Source organism: Schistocerca nitens, chromosome 9, assembly GCF_023898315.1.
Source record: "Schistocerca nitens isolate TAMUIC-IGC-003100 chromosome 9, iqSchNite1.1, whole genome shotgun sequence".
Lineage (NCBI taxonomy): Eukaryota > Metazoa > Arthropoda > Insecta > Orthoptera > Acrididae > Schistocerca > Schistocerca nitens.
The window spans coordinates 133801705-133820506 of record NC_064622.1 but is presented as its reverse complement, the minus strand read 5'-3'; the positions used below and the strand labels follow the sequence as shown (position 1 = coordinate 133820506).

General features: G+C 39.9%; 1 protein-coding gene across 2 annotated transcripts in view; it reads left to right on the top strand.

Moving 5' to 3' along the window:
- Positions 1–18802, top strand: part of LOC126203618 (1-acyl-sn-glycerol-3-phosphate acyltransferase gamma-like) — a 75963-nt gene that overhangs the window by 34999 nt on the left and 22162 nt on the right. For both annotated transcript variants that reach the window (XM_049937988.1, XM_049937989.1), the window contains exon 5: positions 8485–8675. In XM_049937988.1, the coding sequence (XP_049793945.1) occupies positions 8485–8675 (191 nt within the window). The remainder of the gene's footprint in view (positions 1–8484; positions 8676–18802) is intronic.

Here is an 18802-nt window from a genome sequence, read left to right as displayed (position 1 = left end):
CTGGTTTACGTAGCCCCAGGTCATCCTTCACACTCCATAGCATTGTCCCAATTTTTGAAGGTGGACAGAAGATACTCTTTATATCATATTTTGAAAGAATTCTGCTGATCTTTGCCGAAATAGGTCCAGCATATGGCAGGTATGCCACCTCCTTCGCCTCCTCTTCTGTACCCTGTGGTTGGCTGGTAGCACGAAGTGCTCTTTTAATGTCTGTGGAGGAGTATCCATTTCTGCTGAACACTAGCTGTAGATGTTCTATCTCTGTGGCCAGACTTTCCGTATCTAATGTAACTAATGTTTTCAAGACTCCATTCTTCTGTGCTGGGTGGTGGCAGCTACTGGCTTGAAGGTGTAAGTCAGTGTGGGTGGGCTTACTATACACAATGTGCCCCAGAGTGCCATCTGCCTTCCTCTTGGCCAGGACATCCAAGAATGGGAGCTGTCCATCCTTCTCTCGCTCCATAGTAAATTTTGTACTTGGGTGGCGTGAATTTAGATGTTCCAAAAAGTCATTTAGCTTCTCCCTGCCATGGGGCCAAATGACAAACGTGTCATCAACATACCTGAGAAAGCACTTGGGTTTGTAAGCGGCTGATGCAAGTGCCTCCTTTTTGTACCTTTCCATGAAAAGGTTGGCTACCACTGGTGATAAGGGATTGCCCGTCTCCTACTCCACCTGTCTCTGCCCGCCCCCGCGCTCGTGCTCTGCCCGCCCCCGCGCTCGTGCTCTGCCCGCCCCCGCGCTCGTGCTCTGCCCGCCCCCGCACCCGCCCCTTCTCCTGTTCATCTCCTTCTTCCCCTTTCTCTCTCCGTGTTATTAACCTATTAACCCCCCCCCCCCCCCCCCCCCAAATATAAGGTTGCTGTTTCTTATTACGACAGTATTTTTTCCAAATAGTATGTAATAGACAAATAATAGATGAAGTCTGTTAAAAATATTCTGGAACTTCATCCACCAATTTGTTTTTATTCTTACCTTTCACTTATTGTGCTTGGTCTTCTTCAAAATATGCTCCTCCACAGTTGATATAGCCATCTGCAAATTTTGTTTTATATCATCTATTGTTCAGGGTTTTCCTCTTTGGAAAATGAAAAAAGTCTGTAGGGGCCATATCTGCAGAGTATGGAGGGTGAGGCTGAACAGTGATCTTGTTTCTTGTGTAGTATCACGCACCAGCATGCATGAATGTACAGATCCATTATTGTGATACAAGAGCCATGCATTATCTTGCCACATTTCAGGCCGTTTCCTCTTTACATTTTCTTGCAGACTTCTCAGCACATCCCGATAGTACCATCGATTAACAGTTTGTCGTTGTGGCATGAATGCATGATGAACTATTCTTTCATAGTCAGTAAAAACTGTCAACGTGGCTTTAATGTTTGACCTGGCCTGAAGAGCTTTTTTTTGTCTTCGAGAAACTTTCCCGATGCATTGGGAAGATTGAACCTTGGTCTCCACATCATAACCATAGGCTCATGTCTCATCAGCAGTTGTGATTCTCTTAAGGAAAGTTTTGTTCTCATTTGTGCAGTTCAAAAGCTCTTTATGGATTGGGAATTGAAGGTCCTTCTGGTCTTGAGTCGTGAGCTGCGGCACGAAGTTGGCGGCAACACAATGCATTCCAAGATGCTGTGTCAAGATCTCATGACATGATCCAACAGATATGCTACATTCTTCTACAATCTCTCGGACAGTCAGTTTTCAATTGTCACACACAATTTTGTTGGCATCCCTGACATGAGCATTGTCAGTAGATGTCAAAGGGCGTTCGAATTAGGGTCCTCTTTAACTTCCGTCCAGCCTTTTTTTAAACCATATGAACCATTTTTAACACTGAGTACGGGTTAAGCACTCATCACCGTAGGCTTCGTACATCATTTGGTATAGCTCTGCAAAGTGTTTCACGCAAAATTTAATGCAGACATGTTGCTCCTCTGATTCTGCCATCTCGAAATTTGCAAACTGTGTGGCACAATGTACTATTCATTACAGCACTGAATAATAACTAACTGACGTACAATGCTGAAACTTCTGGCAGTTACACATCAAACACAGGCACGTATCAAATTTGGTTGAAATCGATCCAGAGGTTAGGAGGAGCTTTTTTACCCTTCGTATTACACGTCACATATATTTCATTTGTATTTAACATATTTCACACATATATATTTTCATACTTCACCTGTGTCTAGCAAATTACTTTTCACGCAGCTCATTGTTTATGACCTCATATCTCCTCAACTATCTGTCGTACAACGGTATAATTTTGGGGGTACATTCAGTAAACTTTTTTCTTTCGCTACTTCATGGGATGTCAGCGAGAAAAAGTCTGGCAATGGTTTGAAATTGTGTGTAAAGTTGTTTGCCAGTCATTAAGTGTTCCGATTCTCAAATACTGGTTGAATATAGTCTGGCTGTTAGCATCTCGTGAGCCATGCTTCTTTTTCCCACCCACCCATTTGAGAGGTAGGTGGTTTTTAACTTCACAGTGGTTCTTTCCAGACAGAAAGTGACATGTGTGCAAAGTTTGGATGAAATCGGTCCAGTGTTGAAGATGTGGGACATACATGCATACATACAGTTTTATAATGTAGGATTTGTCAAGGTAATACAATGAAAACGAATAGGTCAAAGTATACAACATACAGTATATATACAGCACTCATAGGACATGTAGTACGCGAGAGGGTAGAACAGCTGATCGTCACATGATCTTGATTAAGGAACTATCGTGGCATTTGCCTCAGTGAGCCAGGAAACCCATGAGATACCCAAATCAGGGTGGTTTGACAGAGCAACTATATACTCCCACATGTGAGGTCAGTGTCTTAACAGGTGCACCGCCTCATTTGGAGAGTCCCTATTTTATAACATTCCTTGAACCCACACTATTTGTTTCAGGTAACTAGTAACATAAAACATAGTTTCATTCTTCAATGCTGCACACAATAAGGACACCCACGGGTGACTCCTGGACTTAGAGGCTGTTTCTGTCTCTCTTTCACCAACTCTAGACTCCATTCCCACCATATTCAGCTATGCTTCTCAGTCCACCTGAAAAACTGAGTCAACAGACTTTGTCACGCATTTTACAACTTGACACGTCACTTCCTTGTGAAAGCAGTGAACCATGATCACGTATTGATATGTGACAAGGTGGTGGTTTACTCGAAGTAATCTATTCCCCCCCCCCCCCCCCCCCTAGCAATTTATCGTAAGATTTTATCCCCTCATGTAAAATGCTGATTTGAGTTTTTTGTTTGTTTTTCGTGGGTAAAAGTACAGTAGAGTCCGGTTAATCCAAACTAATTGGGACCAGACCTTGTTCGCATTACCGATTTGTTCGGATTAGCCGAAATGATGGTGACGAGTTCCTAGAATGAAGTATACCAAGCAGATAAGTATGTACACCATGGGTACAAGTGTGGGAACAATGGCTCACTCTCACTCCCTGCCCATGTTGTTGTACATTGTTGAGGCCTTTGTAGTGTCTGCGGTCAGTTCACTGCCAGTTGGCTCACAAAGTGCTTGGTTATGTTAGGCTGTTTATCTGAACGAGTTAATAAATGGTGATGAGTCTTTTAGTGCGAGTACAGGTTGGTTGGACAGATTCAAAATAGCGTCATGGAATCAGTCAGGCAACAATTACTGGAGATGAGTTTTCTTCTGACTGTGGTACAGTGAAGGAATACTTGGGTGAGTTTGAAAAAATAATGAGAGAGGGAAAGTATTCTCCCCAACAAATTTATAACTCTAATGAGACTGGTCTTAATTTTAGGGCATTGCCAGCAAAAAGCCTGACATTAAAGGCAGATGACCATGCTCCTAGTTTTAAAATGTGCAAAGATTGTGTGACTTGATTAGTGTGCAGCAATGCTGCTGATAATCACAAGCTGCCTTTAAGCTGGAATGCGATTTTCACTCTGCAGCAGAGTGTACGCTGATATGAAACTTCCTGGCAGATTAAAACTGTGTGCCCGACTGAGACTCGAACTCGGGACCTTTGCCTTTCGCGGGCAAGTGCTCTACCATCTGAGCTACCGAAGCACGACTCACGCCCGGTACTCACAGCTTTACTTCTGCCAGTATCTTGTCTCCTACCTTCCAAACTTTACAGAAGCTCTCCTGCGAACCATGCAGAACTAGCACTCCTGAAAGAAAGGATATTGCGGAGACAGGAGAGCTTCTGTAAAGTTTGGAAGGTAGGAGACAAGATACTGGCAGAAGTAAAGCTGTGAGTACCGGGCGTGAGTCATGCTTCGGTAGCTCAGATGGTAGAGCACTTGCCCGCGAAAGGCAAAGGTCCCGAGTTCGAGTCTCGGTCGCGCACACAGTTTTAATCTGCCTTTAAGCTGATTGGCAAATCTGCTTAGGCCCAGATGTTTTAAAAACTGCAACATGGAGTCCATGCCCATATATTATCACAACCAGAAAAAAGCATGGATGGATGTAAGCTGTTCAGAGAATGGTTTCACGGCCAGTTTGTTCCCTTTATTCGAAGGTTTTCTAAGGAAAATCATTTGTCTTCCTGTGCAATCCTTTTGATTGATAACGCGCCATCTCACCCCAGCACTGAGGAATTATGGGATGCAGAAATTGTGGCGAAGTTTTTGCCGCCGAATGTTACACCACTTCTACAGCCGATGAACCAGGGCATACTGCAAACATTAAAACTGATTGTTCAGATTGACTGAACGTTCGGATTACTGGGGGTTCAGATTAGTGGGAATCTGAACGTTCGGATTATTGGGGTTCGGATTAGCGGGACTCTGCTGTAATTCCAAACTGGCTCTTTTGCTACTCTGAAACACACCACAGATTGGTAGATGTACTTACTTTGTGCAGGAAGGATGCCCAAGTTTTTAATTAGCTCCTTACACTGAGTCTGAGTAATAGTTACAGTTATTATTCTTATAACTATTGTCTGCAGTTTAAAAACTGTGTCCATGTTTTGTGTCTTCAGTCCCCAGAAAGGAATCCCTTATGTAAGAATTTAGTGTATGTAGATGTAAAATGTGACCACAAGACACTGACTGTTAAAGTGATATTAACACCCCTAAGCACATAACATACTGAAGACATTCTTTTTGCCAGTATCATTCTGTGCTTATTCCATGTTAACTAACAATCAGTGTTCATTCCTTAAAAAAAAAATTATAGGTATTTGTTACACAGTCCACAGATTTATCATGTATGCTTAATGCAATAGAGTTGGTTACCCTCTTTATGCTGAAGCTAAACAATCACTGCATTATCATTGCCAACCTCTTAAGTCTCAATTATGTGTCTTTACCCAGGAAGATTAGAAATAGGGAAGACTTGAGTCTCACTGAGCATTTAGTTCATATTGTAAAAGGACACTGACAACAGTGCCACTGAACACCATGAAATCTTCTATTCTATTCACACACTTAAAGCAAGTTCTTAGTGGTGTTGGTTCTCTTAGTTATCAGTTATATTGATTGCATTTCAAATTACTTCTCTTTTTGGTCACATGATCTTATTTAGCTTTTGTGGTGGGGTTCAACACAGTATGTATGTTACTGAACACTGGGAGCGAGCACCCCCCCCCCCCCCCTTTTCCACACACCCACCCACCCACCCACCCACCCACCCACCCACCCACACACACACACACACACACACACACACACACACACACAATACAGATTTAGAAAAAAAAAAAAAACACTCTGCCTGGTAAAATAATAAAAACAGAACAATTGGAATTGCATTTCTGATAGTCTGTGCTTCTGTCGGACTTAATAGTTACTGATTGTCTGTGCATGTGAGAGACTTGGGTTTTTCACTATACAGAATATATGCTGCTTGAAGCTGCACTTCATGGAAAACAGTTGCAGAATATTGAGGGCATGTCCACTGGTCAGTGCATGGCTTGCTATTTTGGTATTCCAATAAATGATGGTTGCTTGTTGCAGCCAGTGCACATTGGTTGGAAAACACCAGCATTGCCTGAGGCAACTGTTGGGGAAACAAGTCATAGATTTCACAGTTTGAAATAGGGAATAGATAGGCTACAATACAACATATCACTTGGCATTTCGATAGTGCCCAAGAACCTTCGGTGAAGATTGCAGTGTTGCATTTAAAATAAAATTGCTGTAACCATTCAGGAAATATTTCCTGTTAGTTTTCATTATTTATCACAAAACAACTACCAGCTGTCTTTACTGCAGATCCAAACCTGAACTGTCTCTATATCCCATTCTTACTTTTTCTTTTCTTTCTTATATTTAAAAAAGAAAAACATTTTAATTGCTGGCAGATGCCAACAAATTCAGTGCTCTTCCACACCAGAATGTCACAGTCCAGAGCTTCTATACCCACAGAAAAGCAGCCAATATTACTTTGGTGTGCCATCCCAGTAGATGTAATGTTTGCTAACCATGGAAGACATGTCATCCTTAAGTGCCCTGGAAATATGGATGAAAAAATAAGAACATTCATACTTTACAGAATTCAGATTGACTTTCTCACTTATTTTGTTGACTCCACATTGACTATCTCTTGATGGCAAGGTATAACAAGAGATGTGCACCACATACATTGATGGGAGCCCAGATCATTGCAAGCACTGTACCATTCAGAATCACTACCTTTCTATGGAGCACAGAAATAATTGTCCCTCACATGTACCTCTGCTTACTGTGCAATACAGGGCACTGGAACAACTATCATTCAGTCTTCAAGGCATAGGAAAAAGTGGGTGGGCTCTGTGATGTTGGTATTTGCTTGTTGCAACATGCAAGTGTATAAACTAGGCAAGATATGTATTCTGATTGCCAAAAGGGCTTCCAATCAGGTAGGTGGTGGATGTATTCTTTCATGGGATGTATTTACTTGTTTTGAAATAGGGCTTCTGATAAATTTGGAAATTTCTCTTATTAGCAAATGAAACAAGAATCTACTGTCAGATCATGTGCATCTGTTACAATACCATGATGATTAGGTGCTCCTTTAACAAAACAATGCAACATACCATTTTCCCAAACTGAGTCAAAACAGTTGGAGAAACTCTCAACAGCATATTCGGCGAGATATGCAAGGTAGGACTCGACTCCACTCAGTCTTATCCAGCAAGGTGTGCAAGCCTATAGTCATGTCAGCATAAGAAGATCCCTAACAAGTAGCAGTATTGTTGCAAGTTTTCCGATGCACAGCGATAATGGTTGTAGGTGAAAATACTAGCTGTGACATTACTATAAGAAATGTTTAAAGAATTGCGTTACATGAGTTGTTGGTGTAGGTGTGTGAAGCTGCTGTGGCCAACCCACTGCAACTGTAACGGATGTTGTTACATTGATTCGAGTATAGGACCCAACTCCGATCAGTCTCCACAATTTGTGGGTGCCAGTTGAGGTCATGGATCAAATACCTTTCGAATGCTTTCAGCTTTTCATGGAGTTAGTACCACAGTGTGTTGACTCTGGTATTGGAGTGATGGGGAGTACTATATGCTATTAGGCATATATCTCATAATTCTGTTGTTCTTGAGTATAATACGGTTTACATCTTTACTTGATTCTTCAGCTTTTCCAGGTGTGTATCGTATATTAGAGTTCTCTGGGGAATAGCTACAGCGTTATAGTGGGCAAACACAATATTTTGTTAACAGCCTTAATTTTCTTCATCAGAAACACTGATGGACTGATTCCTGAAGACTGTGTGGTCACCCAAGGCTCATTCCATAAGCCATTGTATTGGATCAGGCACTCTTTCATTTGCATGGTACATGGCTCTCTGTAATTTTTTCCAGCATCTCCAATACCTCTTAGCCTTTGTAACTTCACCCTACCGATAAACATGTCCGAGAAATATCACCATTCTCTAGTATATGTATCTTCTATAGGTAGATACTGCATCTTTTCCTGCATTGCCTTTGTCTACTGGAAAGATTACATTATCATCAATCCTCAGTTTTGCATGACCACTGCCTCTTGTTTTAAGATGTTCTGTTTCATTGCTTTGGCATATTTTAAAGCACATCATGTTTCCCTTCTAACATCCTAAACTGCTTCAGAAGGAAGTTTAGCAAAAACCTTTTCCACAGGGCGGATGAGATCAAATCTAAGTTTGTGAGTAGTATAACATATCCTACCTTGAATTGATGCCATACTCACTCTCAGACTGATACATGAATGTGTTTGTCGTGATGCTTGATGTTTATGAAATTTGGCACACCACCTCGAATCGGAAGTGAGAGTACTGAGCACAGCTTGTCACATTTCTTCATGGTACTGTATATCTCCATTTTTTACAGGCAGCAGATGTGCTTTGTGAACTTTACATGGTTTATATCATGCGTGGAAATTTATTGAATGTACAGCTGGATTGTTTTAGCAGGTGTGCAGTTGTATTGCAATAGAAAATGTTCTGTTGTAGATTCTTATCCCGGCGGCATTGTGTTTGGCTCGTTCAGAATTAGGATTTTGAGCATGTTTATTATTTGTTTTTTTTAGCTATTGCTGACTGCTGAAGGGACACGTTTTACACCAGAAAAGCATGTAAATAGCCTCAAATTTGCAAGGGAAAAAGGCTTGCCTGAATTAAAGCATCATTTGACACCACGCACCAAGGGTTTTACAGCAAGTATACCCTACTTAAAGGGAAAAGTTGGAGCAATATATGATGTACAATTTGCTTTCAAAAAGTAAGTGCTTCATAATTTACGGACACCCTCTGTAATTAAAATGTACTGTAAGTATTAAATGACCAGGGTATATTAACAAGAACAATGTAGCCAACATGTCCTGCAGTGTAGTATGTATGATTCAGAAATACACAATAAGTAATTAAGTTTAAGTTCATTAGTCATTAAATTCTGTAGCATTTAGCTCCCCATACTTTTAGTCCTTCAAGTGAAGAATCTGTTCTTTGGATTTCTTAACATGATGGTTTTTAATAACATATTGCAATATTTCTCTTGCTAAGTAAAAAGTAGTAGTATCAATTTGTTAATGCCAATTGTTACACAGTCACCCATTTTATTGGGAACTTTCATATTTTTAAGAAACTGATTTCATACATAATTTGTCACTGTCCTATTTTTCTGTGATATCATCTCTCAATAGGATAATGGAGAAAGAATGTAAAGCTTTAGACGTGTATATTTAGGAAGAGGTGGAGGAGGTTACTGAAGTAGTATAGAATCAACTATTGTTGAAAATGTGCTATAGGCAAAAAATGTTGCCATACTAGGAAATGATGGCGTGTCTTCTGTACATCGGTGAGCTGCAAAAATAAGAAATAATGTTGTTCTTGAGTAAAGACAATGGATCAAGTTCGTGCTGGCATGTCAGCAGCAGCAGCAGCAGCAGCAGCAGCAGGTAGTAACAATGAAGTTTATTCAGTAAGTGCTCACATAAATTGTTTAATATCTATATCAGTTTTGGCCCAATTAGTCATTATCAATAGCCCATAAATATTTCTTGGCCAGTGGCTGCGTCAAAGCATGCGAGGAGTCAGAAGTTCCATGAGACTTGTTCTAGAGTCCTCCAGTAGAAGACTTGTAGAAATGTTGACTCGTAGCACACTTTGACAAAGCCATCAGCCAGGAAGTATTTATAGGCTATTAGTAATGACTAGTCGATGGAAACTGGTGTAATAATTAAGGAAAGTATGTGAACATTTGCTAAAATAAACTTCATAGTTAAAAGTAATGTGCTTGCTAATGCTCTCTGCCAGTAAGACAGCAAATATGTTCATCCAGTCTTCTATTTTTACCGATACCTCTTTCAGACGTTGTTATGATAAAATGTGCCAATAACTATCTATCAGTAGAATTTCATATAGTTAACAGATATTATACATATCAGACATTACTAAAATATTGCAATGCGAATGTTTTCAACCACTTTCTGTGTAACAGTAATACTGTAAATTTCTTTCTCAGCTGCTGAATGCATTGAGTCTAATAGATAAGTGTGTATTTCGGCTGGAGGATATTCTCTGGAAATAAGGCTTGCAGTAGAATTTAAAACCTTTACAGGCAAAGCATACATAGACCTGATAAATATTATGTATTGTCTTGCATGAGGTGTGAGAGAAAAGTAATGACTGATTTTTTATCTACCAGAGTTCTCATTTTTAAAAAAAAAAATGATATTGTCCCTTTCAAAGTAGTTCCCTTGTATTCCAATTGTACATTAAAAAGAATTATAGAAAGTAATCAGGATAGCAAAGTTTATTTGCACAGTAATATTCTGTTCATTATTTCGTGACGCACCGAGAATCCTGCATCAGGAGAATGAAGCTAACAAGAATAATTTGCGTGAGCAGAAGAGTGGCGATCCGGAACCAGTATTGTCATATTGTCGTACCAATCTCTACACAGAATAGTGCTAAAAAGAAAATGATGAACATAATTTACAAATGTTAATCTAATAATGTATTGAATATTGAAGGTCTTTGATATTAATGCCAGCTAAAGTTCACTCAGGATATGAGTACTTCCCAAATTTTTTTCAATTATGCTTTCAAATATTCTATTTTTAATCATTTAATCAGCAATTTTTAATCAGTTTCCATTATATGTTATATTTTATGCAGGACCCCCTATTCTCCTATTCCATCAGCAACTATTCAATGGCGACGATTCAAAGGACAGTGCCGAGTGGAATATGAAGAGAAGCCAATAGGCAGTTTGTCAACAAGTGGCCACGAAAGCCTCAACAATTTTGTAGACCATTCAATTGTTGAGATAAAAAAATTTTGAGATAAGGGATCCATTTTATCGTTACAAGAAACTAATGAGGCCTTTGCTGCATGTGTTACATGTCCGTAAGACTGGAACTATTAACAACGTGAAGAACCAAATTAAAATTAAATACTGCCTACAAACGAGGCACACCAGGAATGCTGACTTCAGCGGTAAAGGTAGGATGCTGCTTTGCTGTATGTAAGGCTGCACATGGCGCCGTCCTTCTCACAGTAAATAATCTCTTTTCCTTCCAATTAATGTCCTTAACGGAAAGAGCATTTCTATACGAAGCTTTGTGTAACGTCAACATTAAAGTGCAAAATAATTCATTCAAATTCTGTAAGACTATATCAGAGAATAATCAGGTCTATTAGTGATGAATACACATATAAATCAGCTTTAATTTAAAAGTACTGATACAAACAAAATTTCATGTTTAAAATTTATTCTTTCTTTTCATAATTTTGTCAAACATTGTACACAATGGAGTCAACGGAAATGGCCATTGTTGAAAACTCATTACAAAATGCAATACGCCAAGATGGCAGAAATCTAAGCTTGGCAACAGTTGAAAGTAATGGGCCAACTTGTGAACTGGCCGATGGCTACCAAAACAACCAGGTTGGTGTCCCACCATTAAAAATTGATGACAGTGGTGATATAACTTATCATGATGACACTTTTATGATGCCCAATGACACACTTTCTCAGTTCTCACTGGGATACATTTTTCCAAATAGTGAAACTGAATTGCGCGACAGTGAAACTTCCTCTGACTATTTGCTCACTATGTCACAAACACAAGAGCAGAAAACAGTTTGAAAAAGCAATGTAAATACTAGTGACACCCACAATTTGACACAAGTCATGCAACTAATAATACAATAGTTTACACAGCAGTTCACAAGACATCAGGAAAATATAGGACAACAGTTTGCACAGCAAAATCAGCCACTTCAGGATTTTAACAATAGTATTAGTCAACAGTTCAGTGAGGTGAGCAAAACTATACACACTGAATTATCTGATGAATTATCCAGTAAGTTCATGGAGCTCGCTAAATTACTAAAACAAGAAATAATTGTAGATACGTCCTGCATTATATATATGTTAATCTAAAAGGTAACATCTGTAGATTGTAAAAAGGAACAACTTGCAGGTGAGTTGCAAAACCTTTGCGAAGCATATTCTCATATTCAATTCAGCAGACGCAATCCCAAGTGGATGCATTGGTAAAAAAGTCACAAATGCAGTCAGCGAGCTGCAAGACATACACAAAAACCTACCTACACAAATAAAAGTTGAGTCTAAGAGTAGGACAGTTAAATTTAGAGTCAGAATTAGTAAAAAAACAGATTGATAAGTTATGTGCAGTTGTAAAGGCAATAACTGAAAAAGCTGAAGAGGGGATGCTGGATACGGGCAGCTCCCTTGCTGAAAAGGTAGTGTCAGAATGCAGAATTTATGTGCATACTGTAGAAGAAGCTCTAAAAGAAAAAGAATGTCAACTTCTAGCTAAAATAGACTCTGGTTTAAAGGAAGCTGAGGAAAGGTTACGGGCAGTGTTGCCAAAACTACTGACATTCCAAAACAACTTAAGACTGTAAACAAATCTATGATTTTAGAGAAGTTAGATACCTTCACTGGCTACCCACAATGCAACAACACTTGCCCGCAGTTGCACCTGTCTAGCAAGCGCAGTTGCCATGTGCTACCCCATAAGCAAACATAAACATGCCTGTCACTGACAGCGCAGCGTGTTTGTCAGTATTACTTGTAGATGATTGATTACTTAGGCATCGACAATTTCCGATAGTTACTTCTGAAGGGAGAAGAACACACCCTGTGGTCTTTATCAGAGCATTTTGAAATGTTTTACCTTGTACCTGGATTGCAGCCCAGAAGATTAGATTTGTTGTTGGATACACAACCATGAACCATGGACCTTGCCGTTGGTGGGGAGGCTTGCGTGCCTCAGCGATACAGATGGCCGTACCGTAGGTGCAACCACAATGGAGGGGTATCTGTTGAGAGGCCAGACAAACATGTGGTTCCTGAAGAGGGGCAGCAGCCTTTTCAGTAGTTGCAGGGGCAACAGTCTGGATGATTGACTGATCTGGCCTTGTAACATTAACCAAAACGGCCTTGCTGTGCTGGTACTGCGAACGGCTGAAAGCAAGGGGAAACTACAGCTGTAATTTTTCTCGAGGACATGCAGCTTTACTGTATGATTAAATGATGATGGCGTCCTCTTGGGTAAAATATTCCGGAGCTAAAATAGTCCCCCATTCGGATCTCCGGGTGGGGACTACTCAAGAGGACGTCGTTATCAGGAGAAAGAAAACTGGCATTCTACGGATCGGAGCGTGGAATGTCAGATCCATTAATCGGGCAGGTAGGTTAGAAAATTTAAAAAGGGAAATGGATAGGTTAAAGTTAGATATAGTGGAAATTAGTGAAGTTCGGTGGCAGGAGGAACAAGACTTTTGGTCAGGTGATTACAGGGTTATAAATACAAAATCAAATAGCGGTAATGCAGGAGTAGGTTTAATAATGAATAAAAAAATAGGAGTGCGGGTTAGTTACTACAAACAGCATAGTGAACGCATTATTGTGGCCAAGATAGACACAAAGCCCATGCCTACTACAGTAGTACAAGTTTATATGCCAACTAGCTCTGCAGATGATGAAGAAATTGATGAAATGTATGACGAGATAAAAGAAATTATTCAGGTAGTGAAGGGAGACGAAAATTTAAGTCATGGGTAACTGGAATTCGTCAGTAGGAAAAGGGAGAGAAGGAAACATAGTTGGTGAATATGGATTGGGGGGAAGAAATGAAAGAGGAAGCCGCCTTGTAGAATTTTGCACAGAGCATAACTTAATCATAGCCAACACTTGGTTCAAGATTCATAAAAGAAGGTTGTATACCTGGAAGAATCCTGGAGATACTAAAAGGTATCAGATAGATTATATAATGGTAAGACAGTGATTTAGGAACCAGGTTTTAAATTGTAAGACATTTCCAGGGGCAGATGTGGATTCTGACCACAATCTATTGGTTATGAACTGCAGATTGAAACTGAAGAAACTGCAGAAAGGTGGGAATTTAAGGAGATGGGACCTGGATAAACTGAAAGAATCAGAGGTTGTAGAGAGTTTCAGGGAGAGCATAAGGGAACAATTGACAGCAATGGGGGAAAGAAATACAGTAGAAGAAGAATGGGTAGCTCTGAGGGATGAAGTAGTGAAGGCAGCAGAGGAACAAGTAGGTAAAAAGACGAGGACTAATAGAAATCCTTGGGTAACAGAAGAAATATTGAATTTAATTGATGAAAGGAGAAAATATAAAAATGCAGTAAATCAAGCAGGCAAAAAGGAATACAAACGTCTCAAAAATGAGGTCGACAGGAAGTGCAAAATGGCTAAGCAGGGATGGCTAGAGGACAAATGTAAGGATGTAGAGGCTTGTCTCACTAGGGGTAAGATAGATACTGCCTACAGGAAAATTAAAGAGACCTTTGGAGAGAAGAGAACCACTTGTATGAATATCAAGAGCTCAGATGGCAACCCAGTTCTAAGCAAAGAAGGGAAAGCAGAAAGGTGGAAGGAGTATATAGAGGGTTTACACAAGGGCGATGTACTTGAGGACAATATTATGGAAATGGAAGAGGATGTAGATGAAGATGAAATGGGAGATAAGATACTGCGCGAAGAGTTTGACAGAGCACTGAAAGACCTGAGTCGAAACAAGGCCCCGGGAGTAGACAACATTCCATTAGAACTACTGATGGCCTTGGGAGAGCCAGTCATGACAAAACTCTACCATCTGGTGAGCAAGATGTATGAGACAGGCGAAATACCCTCAGACTTCAAGAAGAATATAATAATTCCAATCCCAAAGAAAGCAGGTGTTGACAGATGTGAAAATTACCGAACTATCAGTTTAATAAGTCACAGCTGCAAAATACTAACGCGAATTCTTTACAGACGAATGGAAAAACTGGTAGAAGCGGACCTCGGGGAAGATCAGTTTGGATTCCGTAGAAATGTTGGAACACGTGAGGCAATACTAACCTTACGACTTATCTTAGAAGAAAGATCAAGAAAAGGCAAACCTACGTTTCTAGCATTTGTAGACTTAGAGAAAGCTTTTGACAACGTTAACTGGAATACTCTCTTTCAAATTATGAAGGTGGCAGGGATAAAATACAGGGAGCGAAAGGCTATTTACAATTTGTACAGAAACCAGATGGCAGTTATGAGAGTAGAGGGGCATGAAAGGGAAGCAGTGGTTGGGAAAGGAGCGAGACAGGGTTGTCGCCTCTCCCCGATGTTATTCAATCTGTATATTGAGCAAGCAGTAAAGGAAACAAAAGAAAAATTCGGAGTAGGTATTAAAATTCATGGAGAAGAAGTAAAAACTTTGAGGTTCGCCGATGACATTGTAATTCTGTCAGAGACAGCAAAGGACTTGGAAGAGCAGTTGAACGGAATGGACAGTGTCTTGAAAGGAGGATATAAGATGAACATCAACAAAAGCAAAACGAGGATAATGGAATGTAGTCAAATTAAATCGGGTGATGCTGAGGGGATTAGATTAGGAAATGAGGCACTTAAAGTAGTAAAGGAGTTTTGCTATTTAGGGAGCAAAATAACTGATGATGGTCGAAGTAGAGAGGATATAAAATGTAGACTGGCAATGGCAAGGAAATCGTTTCTGAAGAAGAGAAATTTGTTAACATAGAGTATAGATTTAAGTGTCAGGAAGGCGTTTCTGAAAGTATTTGTATGGAGTGTAGCCATGTATGGAAGGGAAACATGGACGATAACCAGTTTGGACAAGAAGAGAATAGAAGCTTTCGAAATGTGGTGCCACAGAAGAATGCTGAAGATAAGGTGGGTAGATCACGTAACTAATGAGGAGGTATTGAATAGGATTGAGGAGAAGAGAAGTTTGTGGCACAACTTGACTAGAAGAAGGGATTGGTTGGTAGGACATGTTTTGAGGCGTCAAGGGATCACAAATTTAGCATTGGAGGGCAGTGTGGAGGGTAAAAATCATAGAGGGAGACAAAGAGATCAATACACTAAGCAGATTCAGAAGGATGTAGGTTGCAGTAGGTACTGGGAGATGAAGAATCTTGCACAGGATAGAGTAGCATGGAGAGCTGCATCAAACCAGTCTCAGGACTGAAGACAACAACAACAACAACAACAACAACACACTGGGTGATATTCTGCTATGGGCTACGGACATGGTGGGATGTTGCCACTATTATGAACAGTTTGAGAGAGCATTTGTGGATAAGTATTGGTTTGAGGCCAGACAAGAGAAGCTCAGACATGAAGTATTCAACCCAGCTGCGTTCAGTAGCAAGTATAGAAGCTTAAGCTGCTATATTTGATAAAACCAGATACTGGACAAACCCGGTGTCTCAAGTATATGTGCTGAAAATTTAAGAGCCATCTTCCTGCCCCCATTAGGTAAAAACTCATTGCCAACCCCAACACAACACCGAATACTTTCTATCTGTACTGGACTCAATAGATTTAATATATGAAGAGAGACCAGTACAACCAAAGCCTTTTAATACACTGATAGAAACACATAGATTTGTGAACCAACAAGTAAACTAGTGATTCGTAGCACAACACTGATGGCAACCTTCCCCCACACAGCCTATGGTAATTGTAACGGTAATCACAACAGCAATGGAGAAAGCCGTAAATACAAAGGTGGATATAAAATAAATGGGCAAAGATTTGGCAAAAACAACTACAACAGGTGAGCAGCGAATGGCCGGCCTGTACAATACGTACAGACACAAGCTGCTGGCAATAATCAGCCAATCTCTTGGCAAACGCGAAACAATAACACATAACCGAATAACCCACAGACAGCTGAATTCAGTCAGCAAAGTAGCACACACATATGCTGAATGACATGCAAAGGCAAAGAGAATTTCAGTCGAGAGCCTCTTAAGACACTATTTGGCGTAACCAAACATCAATGGTCAACATAGTGGAAGTTACACCTAACCCAGAGATCAATGCCACCGCGATGCCAGAAAACTTCAACCGGTCATGGTAGGCCCCCATTCTGTGACCTTGGAGGGGAGTGGGGGCACAAGGTTGGTGGAGACTTGCTTTATCAGATAAGAACATGATAATGATGTGAGAGATGATCTGTATCAAGGTAATGAGGGTACACAAAAAAAAAAAAAACCTTGACAGAGAGCCAAAATATTCGACCTTGATGTATCTATTGTGACTGACACAGGTGCTACGACTAATTTGATGTTACGAGGATTGTTTAAAGAATTGAAGAAACGTGGACTTATACCCACACTGTCAGTGCAAAATTGCAAGGTACAAACTGACACTGGTCAGAACTAGAAAGGAGTCAAGATACAAGACATAATTCCCATACAATTAGGACAGTTTTCTGCACAATGCAATTTTTTGATAGTAGAGAAATTAATAGTTGATTGTTTAATTGGTATGGATACATTTAGGACGTACCAAGTGTAAACTGATATAGGAAAAGGCCAATGTTATTTCACTGTAAATAACCAATTATTGGTAATAGACCTAATCAGGGGAAGTACTAATAGATGTAAAACTGAAGTTACTCACAACTTTGAAGTCCCGTAGTTATGTTTGTCAACACATACAGTGCAGGTGTATTTATCTCTGCACTTGACAGAGTGCTAGGGTCCGAACTTTTGAGTAAGGTAAACTTTTAGTCGCCACACCCACTTGGGTAGAACAATTACGATTAATTGAACAAATATTGAGCCATTTTTCTGAATATGGAGTAACAGCAAATCTCAAGAAATCTTATTTCGGACAAGAAAAGGTAAAATTTTCAGGAGAGACAATCTTTTTGGAAGGCATACGCCAGATCCTAAAAAACTTGATGCCATAAGGAACTGTCCTGTTCCTCAAAACAAGAGGCAATTAAAGCCATATTTAGGCCTAGTGTCATTTTTTTTTCCAGGAAATTCATCCCCAATCAACTTATGAACAGTGATGCTTTACTCAATCTTCTCTGGAAAAACAGACCTTGCTTATGCGACAAGCAATATCAAACAGACTTCGAAAACATCAAGCGAGCCTTATTAAATATTTTATCTCAACCAGACATGAAGAGAGATTTTTGTTTATGCACCGATGCGTCTTCTCACAGTTTGGATGCATGCCTTTTTCAAATGGTAGAAGAAGAGGGATATCTCATCCCTTAAGCGATTAGCTTCGCCAGTTGCACCTTATCCGAATCTGAATGTTCATATTCAGCCACAGAGTTGGAGGGTTTGGCTGTGATTTGGTCCTTTAAAAAGTTTGAATATTTCATTTGGGGTAAGCACACAAAAGTGTACTGTGACCATCAGTCCCTCTCGTTTTTGTTAACTTGTAAATTGCTACACCGATTGATAGCCAGGTGGTGTGTGTGTCTTCAAGAATTTGATTTTGAAATAGTATACATAAAAGGAAATCAAAACATTATAGCTGATGCTCTTTCTCAACTACCAAAAGGCTTAGAGGAATTCAACAATCTTTTAGAGCAGGAGGGTGAAATAAGAGCTATGTTGATGGAGGACAAAACACTCAGACCATACTGTATTCACATGTGCAAACATATGGAGCAATTACAGCAGTTAGACACACGCTGGAGTAATGTAAGAGCAAAACTTACACATAATGGTGATGAAAAATAAAAAGGTTCTTCACTATTCACAAAGGTGTTCTGTTCCATAGGAACCCTCCCGAACTAGAACAATGGCATGTGTGTTTGCCAGAGGAATATGTGGATGATTTTATCTTATACACACACAATACTTGGGGCCATTATGTCACTGCAAAATGCACTGATAAAATAGCTAACCTTAGTCGAAGAGTACTACAGGTGGTAAGAAAGCGTTTTGTTTGCCAGACAGCAAAACATTCTAACATCTCCAAACAGATAGAACTACATCACATTGTGGCTAAGAAACCTCTACAAAAGGTATCGTTAGATGTGGCTGGACCTTATCCCAGAGGTAAAGGGGGAGTAAAATATATAGTAGGCCTGTATG